General features: G+C 36.6%; 1 protein-coding gene across 1 annotated transcript in view; it reads left to right on the top strand.

The window, feature by feature from the left end:
• The window catches only part of CDH18 (cadherin 18), a gene marked incomplete at both ends in the record, with an annotated part of 349,009 nt that overhangs the window by 73,768 nt on the left and 255,537 nt on the right, over positions 1-19,704 (top strand). Inside the window, one exon of the mRNA XM_082651620.1 lies at positions 16,179-16,473. Within this exon, the coding sequence (XP_082507746.1) occupies positions 16,179-16,473 (295 nt within the window). The remainder of the gene's footprint in view (positions 1-16,178; positions 16,474-19,704) is intronic.

Genomic DNA, 19,704 nt, shown 5'->3' with positions numbered 1-19,704 from the left:
AATATCTGTCTTTTTTAAAGTGTACAATTCTTTGGCTTTTAACATATATGCAGAGGTGCACAACCATCACAACTCTCTAACTCTAGAACACTTGCATTGTTCCAAAAAAGAAACCTCATACTCATTAGTAGTCACTCTCCTTTCTCTTCTGACCCCCAGTCCCTGGCAATCACATTTGTTTAGGTTGTTTGAAATTTGTTTTCATTTCTCTTGGGTACATACCTAAAATTAGTATTACTGGGTCATATGGTAACTATATGTGTAACTCTTTGAAGAGTTGTTAAATGCTTTTCCAAATGACAACATCATTTTACAATTCTTTCAGCAATGTATAAGCATTCTAATTTCTCCACATCCTTGTCAACACTTGTATTTTCTATCTTCTTAAAATTTCAGCCATCCTAGTGAGGATGAAGTATCAGCTCATTGCAATTTTAGTTTGCATTCCCTAATGACTAATGGATGCATTTTTTGTTTTATTTCTTAGTTGCCCTTGCTAGAACCTCCAGTGTAAGGATGACTAGAAGCGTCAAGAGTGGACATTTGTCTTGCTTTTGATACTTGGAGGAGAGCTTTCAGTGTTTCACTATTAATTTTGATGGTAACTGTTGGTCTATTGTAGATGTATGTTATCAGGTTGAGTATGTTCCCATCTATCCCTCGTTTATTTATTGTTTTTATTGTGAAAAGGTGTTAGATTTTGTCAAATGGTTTTTCAGAATCCGTGAGATAATCATATAATATTGGTATGTTTTATGATATTGATTGATTTTCATATGTTTTAAGCAACCTTTCTTTCCTGGATAAATCACACTTTATCACTGTGTATAATCCTTTTTTTCTGTTGCTGAATTTGATTTGCTAGTATTTGTTGAGGATTGTTGTATCCTATATTTATAAGGTAAATTGATGTGTAGATTTCTCTTTTTGTGATATTTCTATCAGGTTTTGGTGTCAATATAATGCTGGACTCATACAATGAGTTGTAAATTATTTTTTGGAGAAGTTCACAAAGAAGTGATGTTAATTATTTCAGTGTTTGGTGGAAATCAAATCACCTGTGAGGCTATCTGGCCCTAGACTTTTCCTTGTGGGTTTTCACTGCAATTTCAGGATGTTGCTTTTCAAGACTACTGTGGAGCTGAGGGGGAGGGGGAAGGATGAAAGTGGGGGAAATTAAAAGACCGCCAAAGCTAACAGTTCACACAAAGATTCAGCTGTTTTTCTTGCTTACATTCTCCCTGGAATTCTGTAAGTCTTTGGTTAATTTCCAGAGATCTGAAAAAGTTGATTCTTAACAACGTTTTGCCAGTGTTATCATTGTTTTTATGGAGGAGAAATTTTTAGTGGTCCTTACTCCACGATTTTTGCTGAAGTCTACTGTATATTTACATTTAATATGATCATTGATAGGGTTGGTAGACATTGGCAATATTGGTTTTGTTCCTACTTTGTCTTGCTGGTTTTTATTCTCTAACATTCCTTTCTACCTTCTCATGGTTTATTCAATGTTGTTTTTTTTTTTAATAATTCTGCTTAATTCTTCTATTAACTTTTTAAGTTATGCATCACTTTATTAAGTTGTCATGTTTGTTCTGGTGCCAAACAATGTGCATTCACAACGTATAAAAGTCAATTTGGAATCAATGTTGTACCACTTCACACCTGACAATGTTTGCTACGCTATTCCCTCTGCCCACTTCACACATGATACTGCCTGCTTTTCAACTTCCAATTCACCCTTCAAATTTTCCCCTTCACAAATTCAATACCTTCATGACAGTGTCTACTGGAGGAAAAGCATACAACATAAGAGCTGTGAGTTTAAGTTTTGTTCAGGGTCTTACTGAGACTGCCGTGGGAGACAGCCCCCCCAGTAACCCCTTTAAGGGGACTGCTCCAAAGGGATAGTGGAGAAGCCAGGATATATATGATTTTTGGCTAGGGAGTAAGTGCAGTCAAGCATACATCTTAGAAATAGAGTTACAGATGTAGAAAATAAACTTATGGTTACCAGGGGGTAAGGGGGATGGTTAAATTGGAAGATTGGGATTGACATATACACACTACTATGTATAAAATAGATAACTAATAAGGACCTACTGTAGAGCTCCTAATAAGGAACTCTATTCAATACTCTGTAATGGTCTATATGGGAAAAGGATCTAAAAAAGAGTGGATATATGTGTATGTATAACTGATTCATTTTGCTGTACATCTGAAACTAACACAACATTGTAAATCAACTATACCTCAATATTTTTTTTTAAATGCATACATCTTGGTAAAAGATTACTGTTAGTTACAAAGAACAGATATCTCAGGTAATGTTCTAATGCTTTTCTATATGTGAAAAAATGCAAGAATCTGGGTACATTAAAATTCATCCTGAGGTATACATCAAACTATCTAAGGGGCCTGTTTTTCCAAAACACAGAGTGCCTCATCCTGTTTTTCATCCTGAGCTCCTCTCAGGGTGCAATGTCCCTCAGCAACTGCAGTGGATAATGCCTTAATCCTTGTAGAACTGGGTGATGAGCCACATTCTTTCTTTTACAACAGTATAATTTCGTTTATCTGTCCATTCCATTTTTTTTCTACTTCCGTCATACCTTTTAGTCAAATAACCTTATAGAACCCATCTTACAATGTTATTGATCTTGCTTTAAATAGTCAGTTGTCTAAGTTGATTTTTTAGGTGTTTTTTAAAAAATATTTACCTCTCCACTCTACACTTTTAGATCTCTTCATTCCTTCCTGTTAAACCAAGTTTCCTCTTGGTATTATTTTAATATCTTGACTCTATTTTATAACTTTGTAATTTCTTTATTTCCTATTTGGTACACTATAATGTATCATGAAATTATTTGTGAAAATGTTAACAATCATATTTCATTCTTTGGTAATATTCATTGAAGAGAGGTGTGTTGGGTACTGTAAACATGAAAACAAATGAAATGTGGCTCTTGCCCTCAATGAGAGTCAAGTAAATTGGGAGAGTTGGGGAATTTCATTGAAAAAAAGCAGTAAGTGCTGAATGACAGGTAAACAAGGGGTTCTTTGGCATCACAAAGGAATGGCAGCTTATTTGAATGAAAAGTTCAAAGGATACTTCACAAAAGATAGGAAACTACTTATCTCTGGGCAGATAAATAGAAAATATCGAGTTTGAAGGAGATCAGCTGTGGACAGTCTGGCTCTTTTGGAGCTAGATTATCTAGTTTAGTTTGACTGAAGTTTAGTATCCATGGTGGAGTGTGAAAAGATCAAGTTGGACACACAGACAGGAGCCAGATGGAGGGGCATTCCAGCTGAAGGCCGTGGGATGCTCTAAAATGGATTATTCAGGAAATGACCAAATTCAAATTTTATAAATAACACACTGAACTGTAGTGTGAATAGAACGTGGATGGAACAGAAACAGAAAGATAATAGGAGCATTTAAGGGATAACAGCAATAATCTAAATTAGTGTGAGAGCATGAATTAACACAGTGGTAACTGTGACGGAGAGAAGGGGGTGGAGGAGTTGGAGGTTTTAAGGAGGTGGAATCAAATAATTTAGAAAGTTTGAATGAGGAGAAATGAAGAAAGAAATCAGTATTAACATAAAATTTCATCTTGAGTGACAGGAGAGTAGGATAGCTCTGGTTATTCAATCTGATGATAAACACAACAGAAGATACAGATGAGTTCAGGCTTGTAACTGAGCAACTTGGATTTTATGGTTTAAAAATTTCTGAATAACATTTCTATCCTTAGCAAGTTTAACTGAGAGGAAAATCTGTGCACAATTGTAGACCGCAGAATTTTTATTTCAACATACAGAGTTATGTGGGCTCAATGCCGTGTGGAATAACTTCATATTCCAGCACAGAAAAAACTTAGCAAGACAGCTCGTACTTTCTTCCTCATTGATCCTCAATCCACAGTTTATTCCATAAAAAAACACTTCACTATTCCCATTTCTGCATTTCCAGAGTGAACATTCAATATTTGAGAGTTTTGTACTCTGTCTCCTGTGTTGAGTTAGCATCACCGTGTTCTTAAAATGGCCCTTTCCTTTAAAAAATATGTTATTCACTAACATATTCAATAACCAGGATATGTTTGCTGACCTTATAACAATTTCTGTTGAGTGTTAGGGTTAAATCCAGAATGCAAATGCTTAAGGAAAAAGTTTGATGAGAATTTAAAAAAAATCTTGAAAATAATTTTCATCTTTTTATAGAAATGGAGAAATATGTCTATAAATTGAGAGTCAGCGCCCTTTTGGAAAATTTCCCAGCAACAGAAAGTTGGTTTCAACTCATGCCTCTATCAGAACATTGACTACTTCGTGGGTCTGATGATCTTCATTGCTCACTGCGCTAAAAATTTTTGTAACTTTATAGCTCTCTATGATTCGTCTCAGCATACTGCTTGTTACATAGTGGAGTTGCAATTAATTTCTCCCATTTAATTACATCAAATTGGTTTTTAACCTAGAATAAGCACAAGGCCAGAGGGATAGCTAAATAGAGTTATAGAAATCATAAAGCTTAGGTGAGGGACATATGAGATGGGAAAGGGATACATATCCAAAAATTTCAAGACGGACTAAACATGCAGACAGTTATGAGTAAGCTTTAGCTAGCAATACTGGGCAACTTAATGCAGTAGCCTGAGAGATGTGGCTGAATTCAGGACAGAATTTAGCATCCTGAGGCATGACCATAAGAAAGACCAAATTCTTAAACATCTCAGAATGAGAAGTAATCAAAGATTAGAGGCCATGTGTGGAGATCAAATGGTACCTGCGATTTTCTAATTATTCTTACTGTTTTGAGAAACGGCTGCAATATATTATGGCTTTTCCACACAATTGGCTTTAATAAAACCCAGAATCCTTGTTTAATAACAACAGCAACATTTATACTAAAAAGTAATGGATACTCATTCAATAACTTAAAACTGTGAAAGAAATATAAAGGAAAATTGACTAGCTCACTGCAGTGTAGCCTCTTTTTCTGTCTTCCCTCTAGTGTAAGACGCCTGGATTATACCTTTCTCTAATTTTCTACTTGATCATGTTAATAAATAGGAATATATTATATATGTAGTTTTATTGTTATTTATATTTTTTCTCTAAATAAGATCTTGTCTTCTGCATTATTCTACAATATGATTTTCTCAATGGACAGCAAGTTATGGATAGTTCTTCAGAGCTAAATATATTCACATTATTATTTTAATAATTCATAAGTTGTAAAACCATCTCCCTCCAGCTGAAACTTCAGATTTCTTTTGCCTCTAAAATAATCAATAATTATTATTTTCATATAGCTATCATTATACACAGGTGCTTAATTTTCCATTTTATTTTCTCCCCCAGGACACTAACATGCTTTATTGATTGCTCTTTCGCAGTATCTTCTGGTTCCTCTACCTCTTGAATTTTGAAATCCTACAGGTTTCAATCATCAGTCCTTCCTTTTTTTTTTGCGGTACATGGGCCTCTCACTGTTGGGGCCTCTCCTGTTGCAGAGCACAGGCAGAGCACGGACGCGCAGGCTCAGCAGCCATGGCTCACGGGCCCAGCCACTCCGCAGCATGTGGGATCCTCCAGGACCGGGGCACGAACCCGTGTCCCCTGCATCGGCAGGTGGACTCTCAACCACTGCGCCACCAGGGAAGCCCTTTTTTTTTCTCCATTTATTTCATTGATGATATCCTATTTCATCGCTCAAAATACTACCTTTGTCCTGATACCTCCCAAGTTTATAAAGCCAACAACATTTGTCTTCTGAACTCCAGGCTGAATATACAAATGACTTCTTGGAATCTCCACTGGTATCTCTAGTAGAAATATCTCATTTAGCATGTCTGAAGTTGAATTCCTAATCTCCTTTCGACTTCCTGTGCCTGGATCCTTTCACATCTGGGTTGATTGCAACTTCATACTTTTAGCAACTGTGGCCAAACACCTAACATTTGTGCTTCACTTCTCCTTTCACTTATACCGCATATCATCTTTTTTAGGAAATCTTTGCTTTTTCCCTTTCTTTCATTTTTTTCCAGCTTTACTGAAATAATCGACATATGATGTTGTGTAAGTTGAAGATGTACAACATGTTGATTTGATACAATTGTGTATGGCAAAACAATTAGCACTGTATCCTTATCTAAATCCTCCATCCCATTATATAATTATCATTTTCTTTCTGTGGTGAGAAGATTTGAGATCTATTCACTTAGTATCTAATAGGCTCTTATTAGCTATTATCATTATGCCATACATTAGACTCCCCAGAAGTTGTTCATTTTATAGCTGGAGGTTGGTACTCTTTGACCAACATCTCTCTTCCCACACCCCTCAGCCCCTGGTAACCACCATTCTAGTCTCTGTTTCTATGAGTCCAGCTTCTTTAGATTTTATATATAAGTGATATACAGTATTTATCTTTCTCTGTCTGACTTATCCCTTTTAGCATAATGCCCTCCAGGTCCATCCATGTTGTCACAAATGGCAGGATGTCCTTTCTCATGGCTGAATAATATTCCATTGTATGTATATATACCACATCTTCTTCATCCATTCATCTCTTGACAGACACTCAGGTTGTTTAGTATCTTGGCTATTGTGAATAACGCTGCAATGAACTTGGGACTGTCCCTATCTCGTCAAGATCCAATTTTCATTTCCTTTGTATATATACCCAGAAGGGTAATTGCTGGGTCATATGGTAGTTCTAGTTTTAATTTTTTGAGGAACCTCCATACTGTTTTCCATAGTAACTGTAACAATTTACATTCCGACCAATAGTGCAAAAGTGTCTTTTTCTCTGCATTCTCACCAATGCTTAAATCTTGTCTTTTTGATGATAGCTATTCTAACAGGTATGAGGTGATGTTTCATTATAGTTTTGATTTGCACTTCCCTGATGATTAGTGATGTCAAGCACCTTTTCATGTACATGTTGGTCATTTGTATATCTTCTCTGGAAAAATATCTATTCAGTTCCTCTGTCCAATTTTGAATTAGATTGTTTGCTTTTTTGCTATTGGGTTGTATTGCCTCCTTGTATATTTTGGATATTAACCCCTTACCAAATATATGAGTTGCAAATAATTCCTCCTATTCCCTAGGTGGCTTCTTCATTTTGTTGATGGTTTTGTTTGCTGTGCAGAAGTTTTTCAGTTCAGTGTAGCCCCACTTACTTATTTTTGTTTTGGTGTTGTTTGCTTCACTTTCAAAAATATATTCATGATTGCACTATTTCCTACCACCTTCATTACTACCCCTGGTCCATGCTGTTGTTATCAGTCATCTTGTTACTGCAGTAGCATTCTGTCAGTGTCCCTTGCCTTCACTTTTGTTCCTCTATTTCCTGTTCTCAGTAATGAAGCCAGCAGGATCACTTTGAGATGTAAACTGATGGTGACACTCCACTGTCATAACCATCCAGTGTCTCCATGTCATATAGTGGTCCTTCATGATCTCACTTCCAATAAGTTCTCTGATGTCTTGTCCACTACCTTCCTCTTTGCCCATGCTGCTCCAGTTATACTGGCCTCCTCCTGGTTTCTGGAACCTGCTAGTAATGTTCCTAACTTGATCCTTTCACTCTTTGTTGCCCCTGCCTGGAATGCGCTTTCCTGAAGTGTGCATTTGGCTATCTCCCTCACCTTCTTCCAGAATTTGCTAAGATGTCATCTTTTTAATATACCTTATCTGATTCCTTTATTAGTTTCTCATTGCTGCTATAACAAATCACCAAATTAGTGGCTTAAAACAACAGTTTTTTCCCTTATAATTCTTTCGGTCAGAAGTTCAACATAGTTTTCACGTGGTTAAAATCAAGGTGCAGGCAGGGTCTCGTTCCTTCTGTAGGCTCTTGGGAAGAATCCATTTTCTTGGCTTTTCCCGCTTCTAGAGATGTCTCTTGGGAGTTACACCAAGTATCTTACATTTCAGACCCAGCAATGAAGCACTGAATCCTTCTCACACTTCCATTGCTCTCTCTCACCCAGCTGGGATGGATTCCTCCCCTTTAAGGACCCAGATATTCAGATCTGTCCCATCTAAAAGACACCAAGGTAATTTCCTCATCTCAAAAGACCTCAACTTCAATCACATCTTTTTTTCATGTAAAGCAACTTATTCAAACACTTCCAGAATAAAGACATAGACATCTTTGAGGGACAAATATTCTACCTACCATATTCCTTTATTTAATATCACCATTTCTATTTACCACCCACCCACTTCTGATATTACTTCATTTTTTCTCTCTTTCCTTTTTTTTTTTTCTTTTTTTTTTTTGTGGTACGCAGGCCTCTCACTGTTGTGGCCTCTCGCGTTGCGGAGCACAGGCTCCGGTCGCGCAGGCTGAGCGGCCATGGCTCACGGGCCCAGCCACTCCACGGCATGTGGGATCCTCCCGGACCGGGGCACGAACCCGTGTCTCCTGCATCGGCAGGTGGACTCTCAACCACTGCGCCACCAGGGAAGCCCTCTCTTTCCTTTTTAAATGTGGGTCTTGCATATTGTCTATTGTCATGTTTTCTGCTTACTGTCTGCTTTTCCCCAGTGGAATGAATGTAGGCATTACCCGGGCAGGGATCTCAGCCTGCGTGTTCAGTGATGGATTTAAGTAAGAGTACAATGACTGGCACATGGTGGACATTCCAAAAAATGTTTGTAGGATGAATAAACTCCTCAAAGTGATTGATAGATCGAATGAGACTCTTACATTTTATTGTCAGATGAATTTTCCAAAGGACTGAAACTACTCACACTTCCATTATCTTTCTTTGCCCTCCTTTCTTAGTGCAATTACTGCTTTCTTAACGAGGAAAAGGGGCTAAAATGAACAGTGATGGCCAGATTTAAATGGGGATAAAATCACAGCACACTGGAATGTGTGGGCAGTGGTTTGGGTCAGTATTTTTATGGAATTATAATAATGTTTAGTGTTCTGTGAGGTTTTTTTTCTTTAAAAGCAGCTGCCAGAGCCACCCCTTTCTCAACTAGACCTTGACTGGGAGATAAAAGAAGACATGAACTCTGACAGATAATAGGTACTCCTGTGCCTTATATATATCTCCCTTCAATTCTAATCAGTTGGTCACTTTTTGAGGCTTCCCAGAAATTAATAGCGAAATTCTCAACCACTGAATGCCTCCTGCACTGCCCAAATATTTGGCGCACCTGAATGGGGCTCTCTGAAGTAAAGCTGGTGCCTACAGAATTAAAACAACCTCAGACCTTATAGAGGTATTTTGTAGTTTTCCATCTTGTGTGTTAATAGCCCTAAGCTGCGATTCAGGGGGTATAATAGTTAAAAATGTGTTCCTTTCTGCTCCTTTTCCCTTCCTCCTTTTCATTTGTTTCCTTTTCTAAGAATACCAATAAAGCAGTTAAAAGCTAGAAACTAAAATTCAACAAGAGACCTTTGCATGTTTGCAGAGACCTTGGATGTTTCTAGTTAAACAAATGCAAACCTTCTTTTCTTACCCTCATCTAATTTCTTAACCTTTTAATTGATTAACAATAGCTTTGTGGTTGAACACAATGCTTTATGGCTACTGTTTTTAACATACCTTTTTTACGTATTGATGCAAAATTAAAACTGAGGGTTATGTATTCCTTTTTTCGCATGAAGAGGCTGATGTGTTAATTACCAATAGGCTGTTACTCTTCGATGTGTTTTTTCTTCGCATCAATTGGCGCAGTGGTTGAGTCCACCTGCCAATGCAGGGGACGTGGGTTCATGCCTCAGTCCGGGAGGATCCCACGTGCTGCGGAGCGGCTGGGCCCGTGAACCATGGCCGCTGAGCCTGCGTGTCCGGAGCCTGTGCTCCACAATGGGAGAGGCCGCAGCAGTGAGAGGGCCGCGTACCGAAAAAAAAAAAAAAAAAAAAAAAGAGTTCAATTGGATTTTGTTTTATCTGCTTATAGTTTAAAATATAACACATTCTGGAATGAGAGATGCATAATAAGTTTTAATAGCATGTCTTTCCTATGATCCTCACATAGGTCTCACATTGCTATATAATATTTCTGACTCTTTCTACTGGAATTATTATTGTAAATAGAAGTTTCCTACTCATAAAAATGCATAAATTATGTAGTCAAAAATATCACAATTTTAAGTTAGTGACCTATCTTTATAATATAGCTTGAATTCCTAACTAAAAGCAACTTTCAAAATTAATTGCTCTGACACCATCTTCTTAACCTTTTAAAGTTATTCTTCCCCAAAGGATAGAATATTATCTCAGTGAGGAATTCTACATTAGAGTAAAAGCTATGAATTTTTAGGCTCTGATCCTAATGTGGTCAAGGGTGAATAAATAGTCTTCTGAGGGGAACTCATGTGTGTCACATTAACTTTCTAAGTGCTGTGGGTTACTCCTTAACACTAAGGAAGAGATAATTTATTAAAAGAATGTCAGAGAAGTGTTCATTTTGCTTCACTTGGGTGACTATGTTTTCTTTCTGCATTCTCCTCCCCTTTTCTGTTCTTTAAAGAACAATTAATTAACCCTATGTTCTTATGTGATCAGATACACAAGGATTTTTTACTCTTGCTTTAGGACAGTATAATAGCTCTCCTTTAGCATAAAAATATCACTCACTTTGCAAAATCTCATGACTCTAAAAGTATATTCCCACCACTGTGTGTTATGATAACACCCTGCTACTATTCTCTTTGTAGTATTTCTGAACTATATATGATGAAAATCAACTTTATCTTCCAAATATTTTTATATATTTAATGTAAAAAAGATAGAAATCTCTCAAATCGTCTAGTAGCTAGCTAAATTTACAATGTAATATTTTACTAGTTACTAAGTCAGTACCGTGTTTATATCCAGAGCATTCCTACTTTACATACTAGACTCCCGGTCTCTTTCATTTGATGTCTCATTGCTGCCCACCCTTGAAGATAGCACATTTCTAGTCTGATTATCTGTATAACCTGATTATCTGTATCTAAAAGTTTTCTCTCCATGTCTTAAGATTTCTACCTCTACTGCACTCATTACTGCTCATCCATTTCATTCATGTGTTCATTCATTCACTCACACATTCATCATATTTTGCCTTATAAAACCTAATACAAAACATGTGTTCTTCCAGAATCTTAAAACCTACTTGTTAGGGAAAACAAGACAGTGTAGCCAGTGTTTCCCCCAAACTCTGTTGCAGAGCGCATGTTGTAAATAGAGCTAAAGATTTGAAAATAGGTCCAATGGAAAAGAGATAATCCTGAGGGTGGATCACTGAGAGGGTGGGATGAATTGGGAGATTAGGAATGACATATATACACTACCATGCATAAAACAGAGTCTGTCATGCAGAGTGAAGTAAGTCAGAAAGAGAAAAACAAATACCGTATGTTAACACATATGTATGGAATCTAAAAAAGAAAAAAAAATGTTTCTGAAGAACCTAGGGGCAGCACAGGAATAAAGACACAGACATAGAGAATGGACTTGAGGACACGGGGAGGGGGAAGGGTAAGCTGGGACAAAGTGAGAGAGTGGCATGGACATATATAGACTACCAAACGTAAAATAGATAGCTAGTGGGAGGCAGCCGCATAGCACAGGGAGATCAGCTTGGTGATTTGTGACCACCTAGAGGGGTGGGGTAGGGAGGGTGGGAGGGAGACACAAGTGGAAGAGGATAGGGGACATATGTATGCATATAGCTGATTCACTTTGTTATAAAACAGAAACTAACACAACATGGTAAAGCAATTATACTCCAATAAAGATGTTAAAAGAAGAAAGCTAGTGGGGACACACTATAAAGCACAGGAAGCTCAGCTCGGTGCTCTGTGATGACCTGACCTAGATGAGTAGGATGGGGGTTGGAAGGAAGGAGGTCCAAGAGGGAGGGGATATATGTATACATATAGCTGACTCACTTTATTGTACAGCAGAAACTAACACAACATTTGGAGTAAAGCAATTATACTCCAAAAAATTTTTTTTAATTAAAAAAAAATCTTATAAACTCTTAATCAATTGACCTACTGCTACTGTGCTGGGTTTCCACTAGTGTTACATGGTAACTCTCATTTCAAGATTCCAGCAGGCCAGATGAGAGATTTTAAAAAATCCAATAAAGTGATCATCTACCTTAGTAAAACACTCAAGCTGAGTATTATCAACAACTTATGTAATCCAAATACATAGTTATAATATTTTGACATAACTTTGACTGTGTTGTACAGTAATAAATACTGGTTAAATACAGTTCACTGATTGTATTGCACATTTATTTTTTAATTAGACATAACTTCTGAAACATGCTAAATTATATGTTAATTCTCAAAACTTTATAAATGTGAAGTCAGATTCAAGTTTTAGAATCTAAAGCCATAAAGCTACTGACATTTATCTTTTATTTGAATTATTTAGCATAATCAGTGTAAAGCACAGAGCATATAATTTTTTAACAGATGCTTTAGACTGACAACTTTACTACTTCTTTTACATATTTCTGTTTCTGGTCTACATCCATACGCCTATTTAAAAAAATATATGTATAGTTAACTCTTTGTAATGTGAACCTTTAATCCAAGACTAAATAATTTCAAATTTACCTCGCTAAAAATATAAAAGAGTATGTGAATATATCCTGAGGAAAGGAGTTAATTGTCACCATTGTTTTGTCTTTCAAAAATTAGTTGTTAGAAGTCTTAACCCTTGCCCTCAAGTGTTTTTAATTAATTATATTTATAATATATAGATTTATAATTTATATACAGTATAGCAATAGCTATTAAACCGATCTCACCTTTTGTTAATTTAATAACACGAAAGTTCCAGAAAAGGTTTTAGAAACATTTGTTCAATGAATTTGTTGCTCTACTTGGCTGTGCTTTGGTTATGGGTAGAGGCAAAGTTAAAGAATGTGAAACAGACTGCTCTATCGATGTTGTGTAGACGTCTGCTGCATAAATGATAAATCTTTTCTTGTAGGTGCTAAAATGATGTGTCAAGAGACATAAATAAATGAATAAATTCACTTTCATACATGCATGCAACTGTCTCTATGAAACTCATTTTACTGCTTCTTTTAGTAGTTAATTTAGTAATGAAGTGTGAATCTTTGAAAGCTGTGTTTTTCATATTTTGTTAATGTATTTTTACTCCTTTTTACAAAAACTCCAAAAAAGCAGTTTTGAAATGACTTAATTGGTTGAATCTAGCTGAGTGATTCCCATCAGAATTTTGTCCCCGATTATGTCCTATGTGTTTTCAAGAAATAAGTTAAACTTTTCCTGATGTACTATTATTTATGTTTCAGATGCCTTCATTTTCCCATAAGAATAGTTCTTTCCTTATATTGTCTTTTTCTATATTTTATATTTATCTATTTGTAGCTGCATTGAGTCTTTAAAAAATTTTCTTAACATGTTTATTGGAGTATAATTGCTTTACAATGTTGTGTTAGTTTCTGCTGTATAACAAAGTGAATCAGCTATATGTACACATATATCCCCATATCCCCTACCTCTTGTGTCTCCCTCTCACCCTCCCTATCCCACCCCTCTAGGTGGTCACAAAGCACCAAGCTGATCTCCCTGTGCTATGAGACTGCTTCCCACTAGCTATATCTTTTACATTTGGTAGTGTATATATGTCAGTGGTACTCTCTCACTTTGTCCCAGCTTACCCTTCCCCTCCTGGTGTCCTCAAGTCCATTCTCTACATCTGTGTGTTTATTCCCCTCCTGTCCCTAGGTTCATCAGAACCATTTTTTTTTTTTTTAATTCCATATGTAAGTGTTAGCATTTGGTATTTGTTTTTCTCTTTCTGACTTACTTCATCTGTGTGACAGACTTTAGGTCCATCCACCTCACTGCAAATGACTCAATTTCATTTCTTTTTATGGCTGAGTAATATTCCATTATGTATATATGTGCCACATCTTCTTTATACATTCATCTGTCAATGGATACTTAGGTTGCTTCCATGTCCTGGCTATTGTAAATAGTGCTGCAATGAACATTTTGGTACATGTCTCTTTTTGAATTATGGGTTTCTTAGGGTATATGCGCAGTAGTGGGATTGCTGGGTCATATGGTAGTTCTATTTTTAGTTTTTTTTTTTTTTTTTTTGTGGTACGCGGGCCTCTCACTGTTGCGGCCTCTCCCTTTGCGGAGCACAGGCTCCGGACACGCAGGCTCAGAGGCCATGGCTCACGTGCCCAGCCGCTCTGCGGCATGTGGGATCTTCCCAGACTGGGGCACGAACCCGTGTCCCCTGCATCAGCAGGCGGACTCTCAACCACTGAGCCACCAGGGAAGCCCTATTTTTAGTTTTTTCAGGAACCTCCATACTGTTCTCCATAGTGGTTGTATCAGTTTACATTCCCACCAACAGTGCAGGAAGCTTCCCTTTTCACCACACCCTTTCCAGCATTTATTGTTTCTAGCTTTTTGATAATGGCCATTCATTTCTGATGCAGGCTTTCTCTAGTTGTGCCAAGTGGGGACTACTCTTCACTGAAGTGGGTGGGCTTCTCATTGCAGTGGCTTCTCTTGCTGTGGAGCATGGGTTCTAGGGTGCGTGGGCTTCAGTAGTTGTGGCATGCGGGCTCAGTAGTTGTGGCTCACAAGCTTAGTTGCTCGGGGACATGTGGGATCTTCCCAGACCAGGGATTGAACCCCTGTCCCCTGCATTGACAGGCGGGTTCTTAACCACTGTGCCACCAGGGAAATCCCTATATTTTATCTTTTAAAAAATATCTTCTAAAACTTCAGAGACTTTAACATAAACCTTGAAAATTTTCACTTTACTGTGGCTAGAAAACAAAACACTTTGTGAACAAGGTTATATATTTTCAATGTTTGCAAGGGTCAGAAATGTGCAAAAAGTGAGTAGTTGAGGTTATGTGACCAAAAAGGTTTCATATGAAGGATAACTGTTCAGATCTCTTAGGAGAAACCATTCTTCAAGTATGTGTTTGCAATTTAAGATAATACTGAGGTCGTTCTCAGCTAGAAATATAGCAGTAGTATTCATGGAAATATTTAACTGAACTTTGATGTTATAAGTTATAGCAAGATATTAAGTGTGAACCATATGCAGTTTAAAAGCATTTGCTAATATATAAATGATAAAAAGAGGCTTATAATTATCTTACCATTATTTATCTTTCTTGTTGAAATCCTCTGCTGAAATATTACTCTATAATGTCTATTCAAAGAATATTTGATCATTTTAATTTAATAAGTGAAATTTTTAGTGTATCTCAATTAATTAAAAATTAGGGCCTACTTATTGATTAAATCTATTACTGTTATTTAAATTTTGAGTTAAAGTTTCATAAATTTTCAAGAAAGAAAATATTCTACCACCAGTTTTTTTTAAATTCTAAATGTAAACAATTAATGTAGAAAATATTTATTTTTCCAAATTATAAAATTAATGCTTCTGTGACAAATAAGTGCCTCTTTTGTGGAATTTTTCTTTCTTTCTTTTTTTCTTTTTTTTTTTTTGGCGGTACGTGGGCCTCTCACTGTTGTGGCCTCTCCCATTGCGGAGCACAGGCTTTGGACATTCAGGCTCAGCAGCCATGGCTCACGGGCCCAGCTGCTCTGTGGCTGTGGGATCTTCCCGGACCAGGGCATGAACCCATGTCCCCTGCATCAGCAGGTGGACTCTCAACCACTGCGCCACCAGGGAAGCCCTTTTGTGGAATTTTTAATAAATAATTTGAATGTCAATTTGTCCTACAATATTTTTTTCTAATTTTAATGTTGAAATAGAATGACAAGCTATTAATTTAAAAAAAAATCCCTACAAGTATGGAAGGCAACAGTGATTTACTAGTAGTTTCTTTTTCCAGTTCTATTCTATGTAGGTAGTAAAGTGTGGATTTAGTAGAATGACCTCAAGGGTTATTGTTTTTCTTTTAATAAGTATTGCTTATTAATTGTTCTTACATCAATAATTGGATCTTAGACAGATCATAATAAAAATATCCATATTAATACCAAGTGGAGAAATACTGCAGACCAATAGATAATTGTAGCAACACATGGGACACTGTGGAGAGAAGAAAAGTCATAGTCAAAACTAAGTATTAAATTATAGATAGGTAGTTTTCAGAGAACACGATGTGAAGTTGGAGTATAATTTCATGTTAAATTATTCCATCTTTATTTACAGCTGCACTCCAATTCTGACAAAGGTGATGGGTCTGTGAAGTACATCCTTACTGGAGAAGGTGCTGGGACTATATTTATCATTGATGATACCACGGGTGACATCCACTCAACAAAAAGTCTAGACAGAGAGCAGAAGACCCACTATGTGCTTCATGCTCAGGCTATTGACAGACGAACAAACAAGCCCCTTGAACCTGAATCTGAGTTTATCATCAAAGTGCAAGACATCAATGACAATGCTCCAAAGTTCACAGATGGACCATATATCGTAACTGTGCCTGAAATGTCAGATATGGGTAAGAGAAATCATTTTTATATTTTGGCATTTAATATATTTTTGGTGATCCAAAAATCATCTTTTGAAGACCAGTTTTTAAATTTTTGGGGGGTAGTGAAGAAATCTGAAGAAGTTCCAAAATATTTTCATAATTTCCTATGGCCTAAAGTGTTAAAGAATGTTTGGCCTAGCTATTCTAATATTTATTAAAACAAATTTCTGAATCTGTAAGTTTAAGAAACAGCTTGATCTCAAGGAAAAACAACCATACATGAGAAAACACTTGCAGTTCTTGCTTAACTGGCATAATTCTTTGACCATACCAACACATTCAGTGACAATTTGTATAGATACAGATAATATAATGTTGGAAATCTATGTCTTTTATACTTGCAGGTTATGATCAAATTATAATAGTATTAATAGTACAAGCAATAGCTAAATTAATCAATAAACTTTACAGATATCCTAAGCATTTACATCCCTTATTTATTTTAAAATGTATGACCACCCTGTGAAGTATTTTGAATACCACTTTAAAGCTGTGCAAAGTGGTGTACAGTATGTAAGTAACTTTCCCAAATTCTTTCCCAAATTGCTAGAAGAAATTGACTCTAGGCTCTGCTGAATGCAGAGCCTACACTGCGTTTGATAAGTCGTGATTGAGGTCTCCAGTCTTCTGATCATCTGGGGTTCTCACACCACTCACAGATTTCCATGGTTTAGCTATTTTAGTTTATTTTTATCTCAGATGATAAATTTCCTAAATATAATTAAAATAAAGTTCAGCTGTGATAATAATATTTTTATTACCTCTGTGAGGCTCTCAGTTTGGATTTAGAATGTATATTTTGAATAAAGGTTTTACATATTTAAGTTTCCTGTATACGTATGGGTTTTAAATTAGGTATTATGGTCATGAATCAAATCACTCTGTGTAATTGGATATATATATATATATATATATATTTTTTTTTTTTTAATTTGAAAAATTTTCCAGTTTTATTGAGATATAATTGACATACAGCACTGTATGAGTTTAAGGTGAACAGCATGATGGCTTAACTTACATATATTGTGAAATGATTACCACAATATGTTTTGTTAACATCCTTTATCTCATATACATAAGGTTTTTTAATTCAAGATTGCAGTTTATTTTTTTTTCATTTTAGCTCTCCTGAGATTGGCAGATAGCTTCTGAAGCCGTTGGGGAAGCAAGTTAGAGAGACTAAGTTCTCCTTCTTAACCAGAATCTCAGGGGAGAAAGCCATTGCTAATCTGGCTCCCCAGGGACCAGAGTAGAATACAGGGTCCAGACTCAGAGAGCCTGTGGAAACGCCCAGAAGACACTCATGCTCATTGGTCTCTTAGGAAAGTTGAACAGCTCAACACCATTATTCCTGACAGGTGAGAGTTTGTGTGAAAACTCCAGAACAGACTTCCTCCTAGCACCTTGTCAAGGGACTGACAGCGCATCTGCCAGTCCTCTTCTCCTATAAAAGCAAAGAGCTCTATGACTCCGCCACTTGTGAGAATGCCACTGGTAAGGTACTGCTAGAGGCCAAGTAAGAACGCCAGGGAGTGCAAAGGAAATGACAGTCACCAGGGCAGGCAAAGCACCATAGAGAGAAAAAAGGGCACAGCAGTCATTACCAAGAAAGAGTATTGAACTGTAGATAATCAGAGCACTAGTGTTTTAAGGACACTGCAGAGAGATTTCTGTAACTCAAAGCCGTGTTTTCTATATACAAGTTAACAACAAAAACATCAATGTATGCATTGAGGCATGAAGGGTCACTGATAAGACCCAAATTATTTTTCTGGAACTTAAGAACATCCCAGACTGGAAGCAGGAGCTAAAAATCAGAGGGCAAAAATACAACTATATGGCAATTGTGAGAAATAGATGAGACTTAGAATATATGTTAATTAGATCTAGCATGTGAATAACACATGTTCCCAGAGAGCAGGAAACAGCAGATGAAGGAGAGGAGCAATAACACTTTTTCCTGGAGGTGAGGAATATACAGAATTCACAAGTTTAATAGACTTTCTGAGTTCCTGGAAAGGGTAATAGAATAAGAATAAAACTTAGGCTTTAGGAACTTTGCCAGGATTCACCTAAGGATACAGAGAAAATTTTTACAAACTTTCAAATATTTAAAAATTACCTATTAGGAAAAAATATTTTCACATCATATTTATCACTTGAAATATTGGAAAGTGGTTAACAATTGAATACCCTTGTCAACCTACAGAGAAAAGACTGAAACCCCAAATCCTTCATTCAGGCAAAACATGATTCATCTGTTAGCATGAAAGAAATATGTGGAGAAGGATCCAGAAAGTATATCATCCTCCCACCTTATCTAGAAAAATATTTAGGAAAACAGTTGACATTGAAAATAGTTGAAATGAATCAGAACAGAGATTGAAAAGCCAAGGAAAATGACAAGGGGAGGAAAAAAGTTATCAGAAATGTACCCTGAAATATATACGTGTGTGTGAACACAGTGAAAGCTAAGTGGGTACATGTGAGCCTGTTAAAGAATGCTGGACGTTTAGGAATCACAAATCCTAAAGGAATCATTGCAGCAAAGGCTGGAGGACTTAGGAACAAGCCAAGACATTTCAGTCCTCATCTAGGACTTGGAGAGAAAGGTAGGAATAGGAGGGAAATACTAGTGAAGCTGACCCTTGAACTACACGGGTGTGAACTGCGTGGGTCCACTTATAGGAACCTCCTACACAAAGGCCAACCGTAATAGGTTATCCATGGATTTTTGACTGCACAGGGGGTTGGTACCCTTAACCCCCAAGCTGTTCAAGGGTCAACTGTATTCTTAAGTTCTTTTATGGAGACAAGTATGGTTGAAGGAAAAATATTTAATGCCTGAAAGTAGTGGAGAAAAGGGACAAGGCAGAGTAGGCTTTCAGTCTCTTTTGTACCACAGTTCCACGCATGATTTCTGGTGAAAGAGTATGGCAAGCTTTAGGCTGAATATTGGAAATCATATTGTGTGTGTGTGTGTGAACTCATTGTGGAAAAACAAATACATAAAAATCATTATAATAACATCTAATGCACATTGTAATATGAACATATGGAAGGTGATATAAAAGTTAGTGGAGTGAGAAACTCACTTTACACTGTGGCCTTAAGAATGAGTGGTATTTGCACTGCCTCTAATTTTAGAAATCAAACAAACAAATAGGAACAACAACAAAAAACTAGTAATGTGGTGCA

The sequence above is a fragment of the Grampus griseus genome (genome assembly GCF_964374135.1).
Source record: "Grampus griseus genome assembly, chromosome: 3".
NCBI lineage: Eukaryota > Metazoa > Chordata > Mammalia > Artiodactyla > Delphinidae > Grampus > Grampus griseus.
Note: the sequence above shows the minus strand (reverse complement) of the source record. Positions and strands in the feature narration are given on the sequence as shown.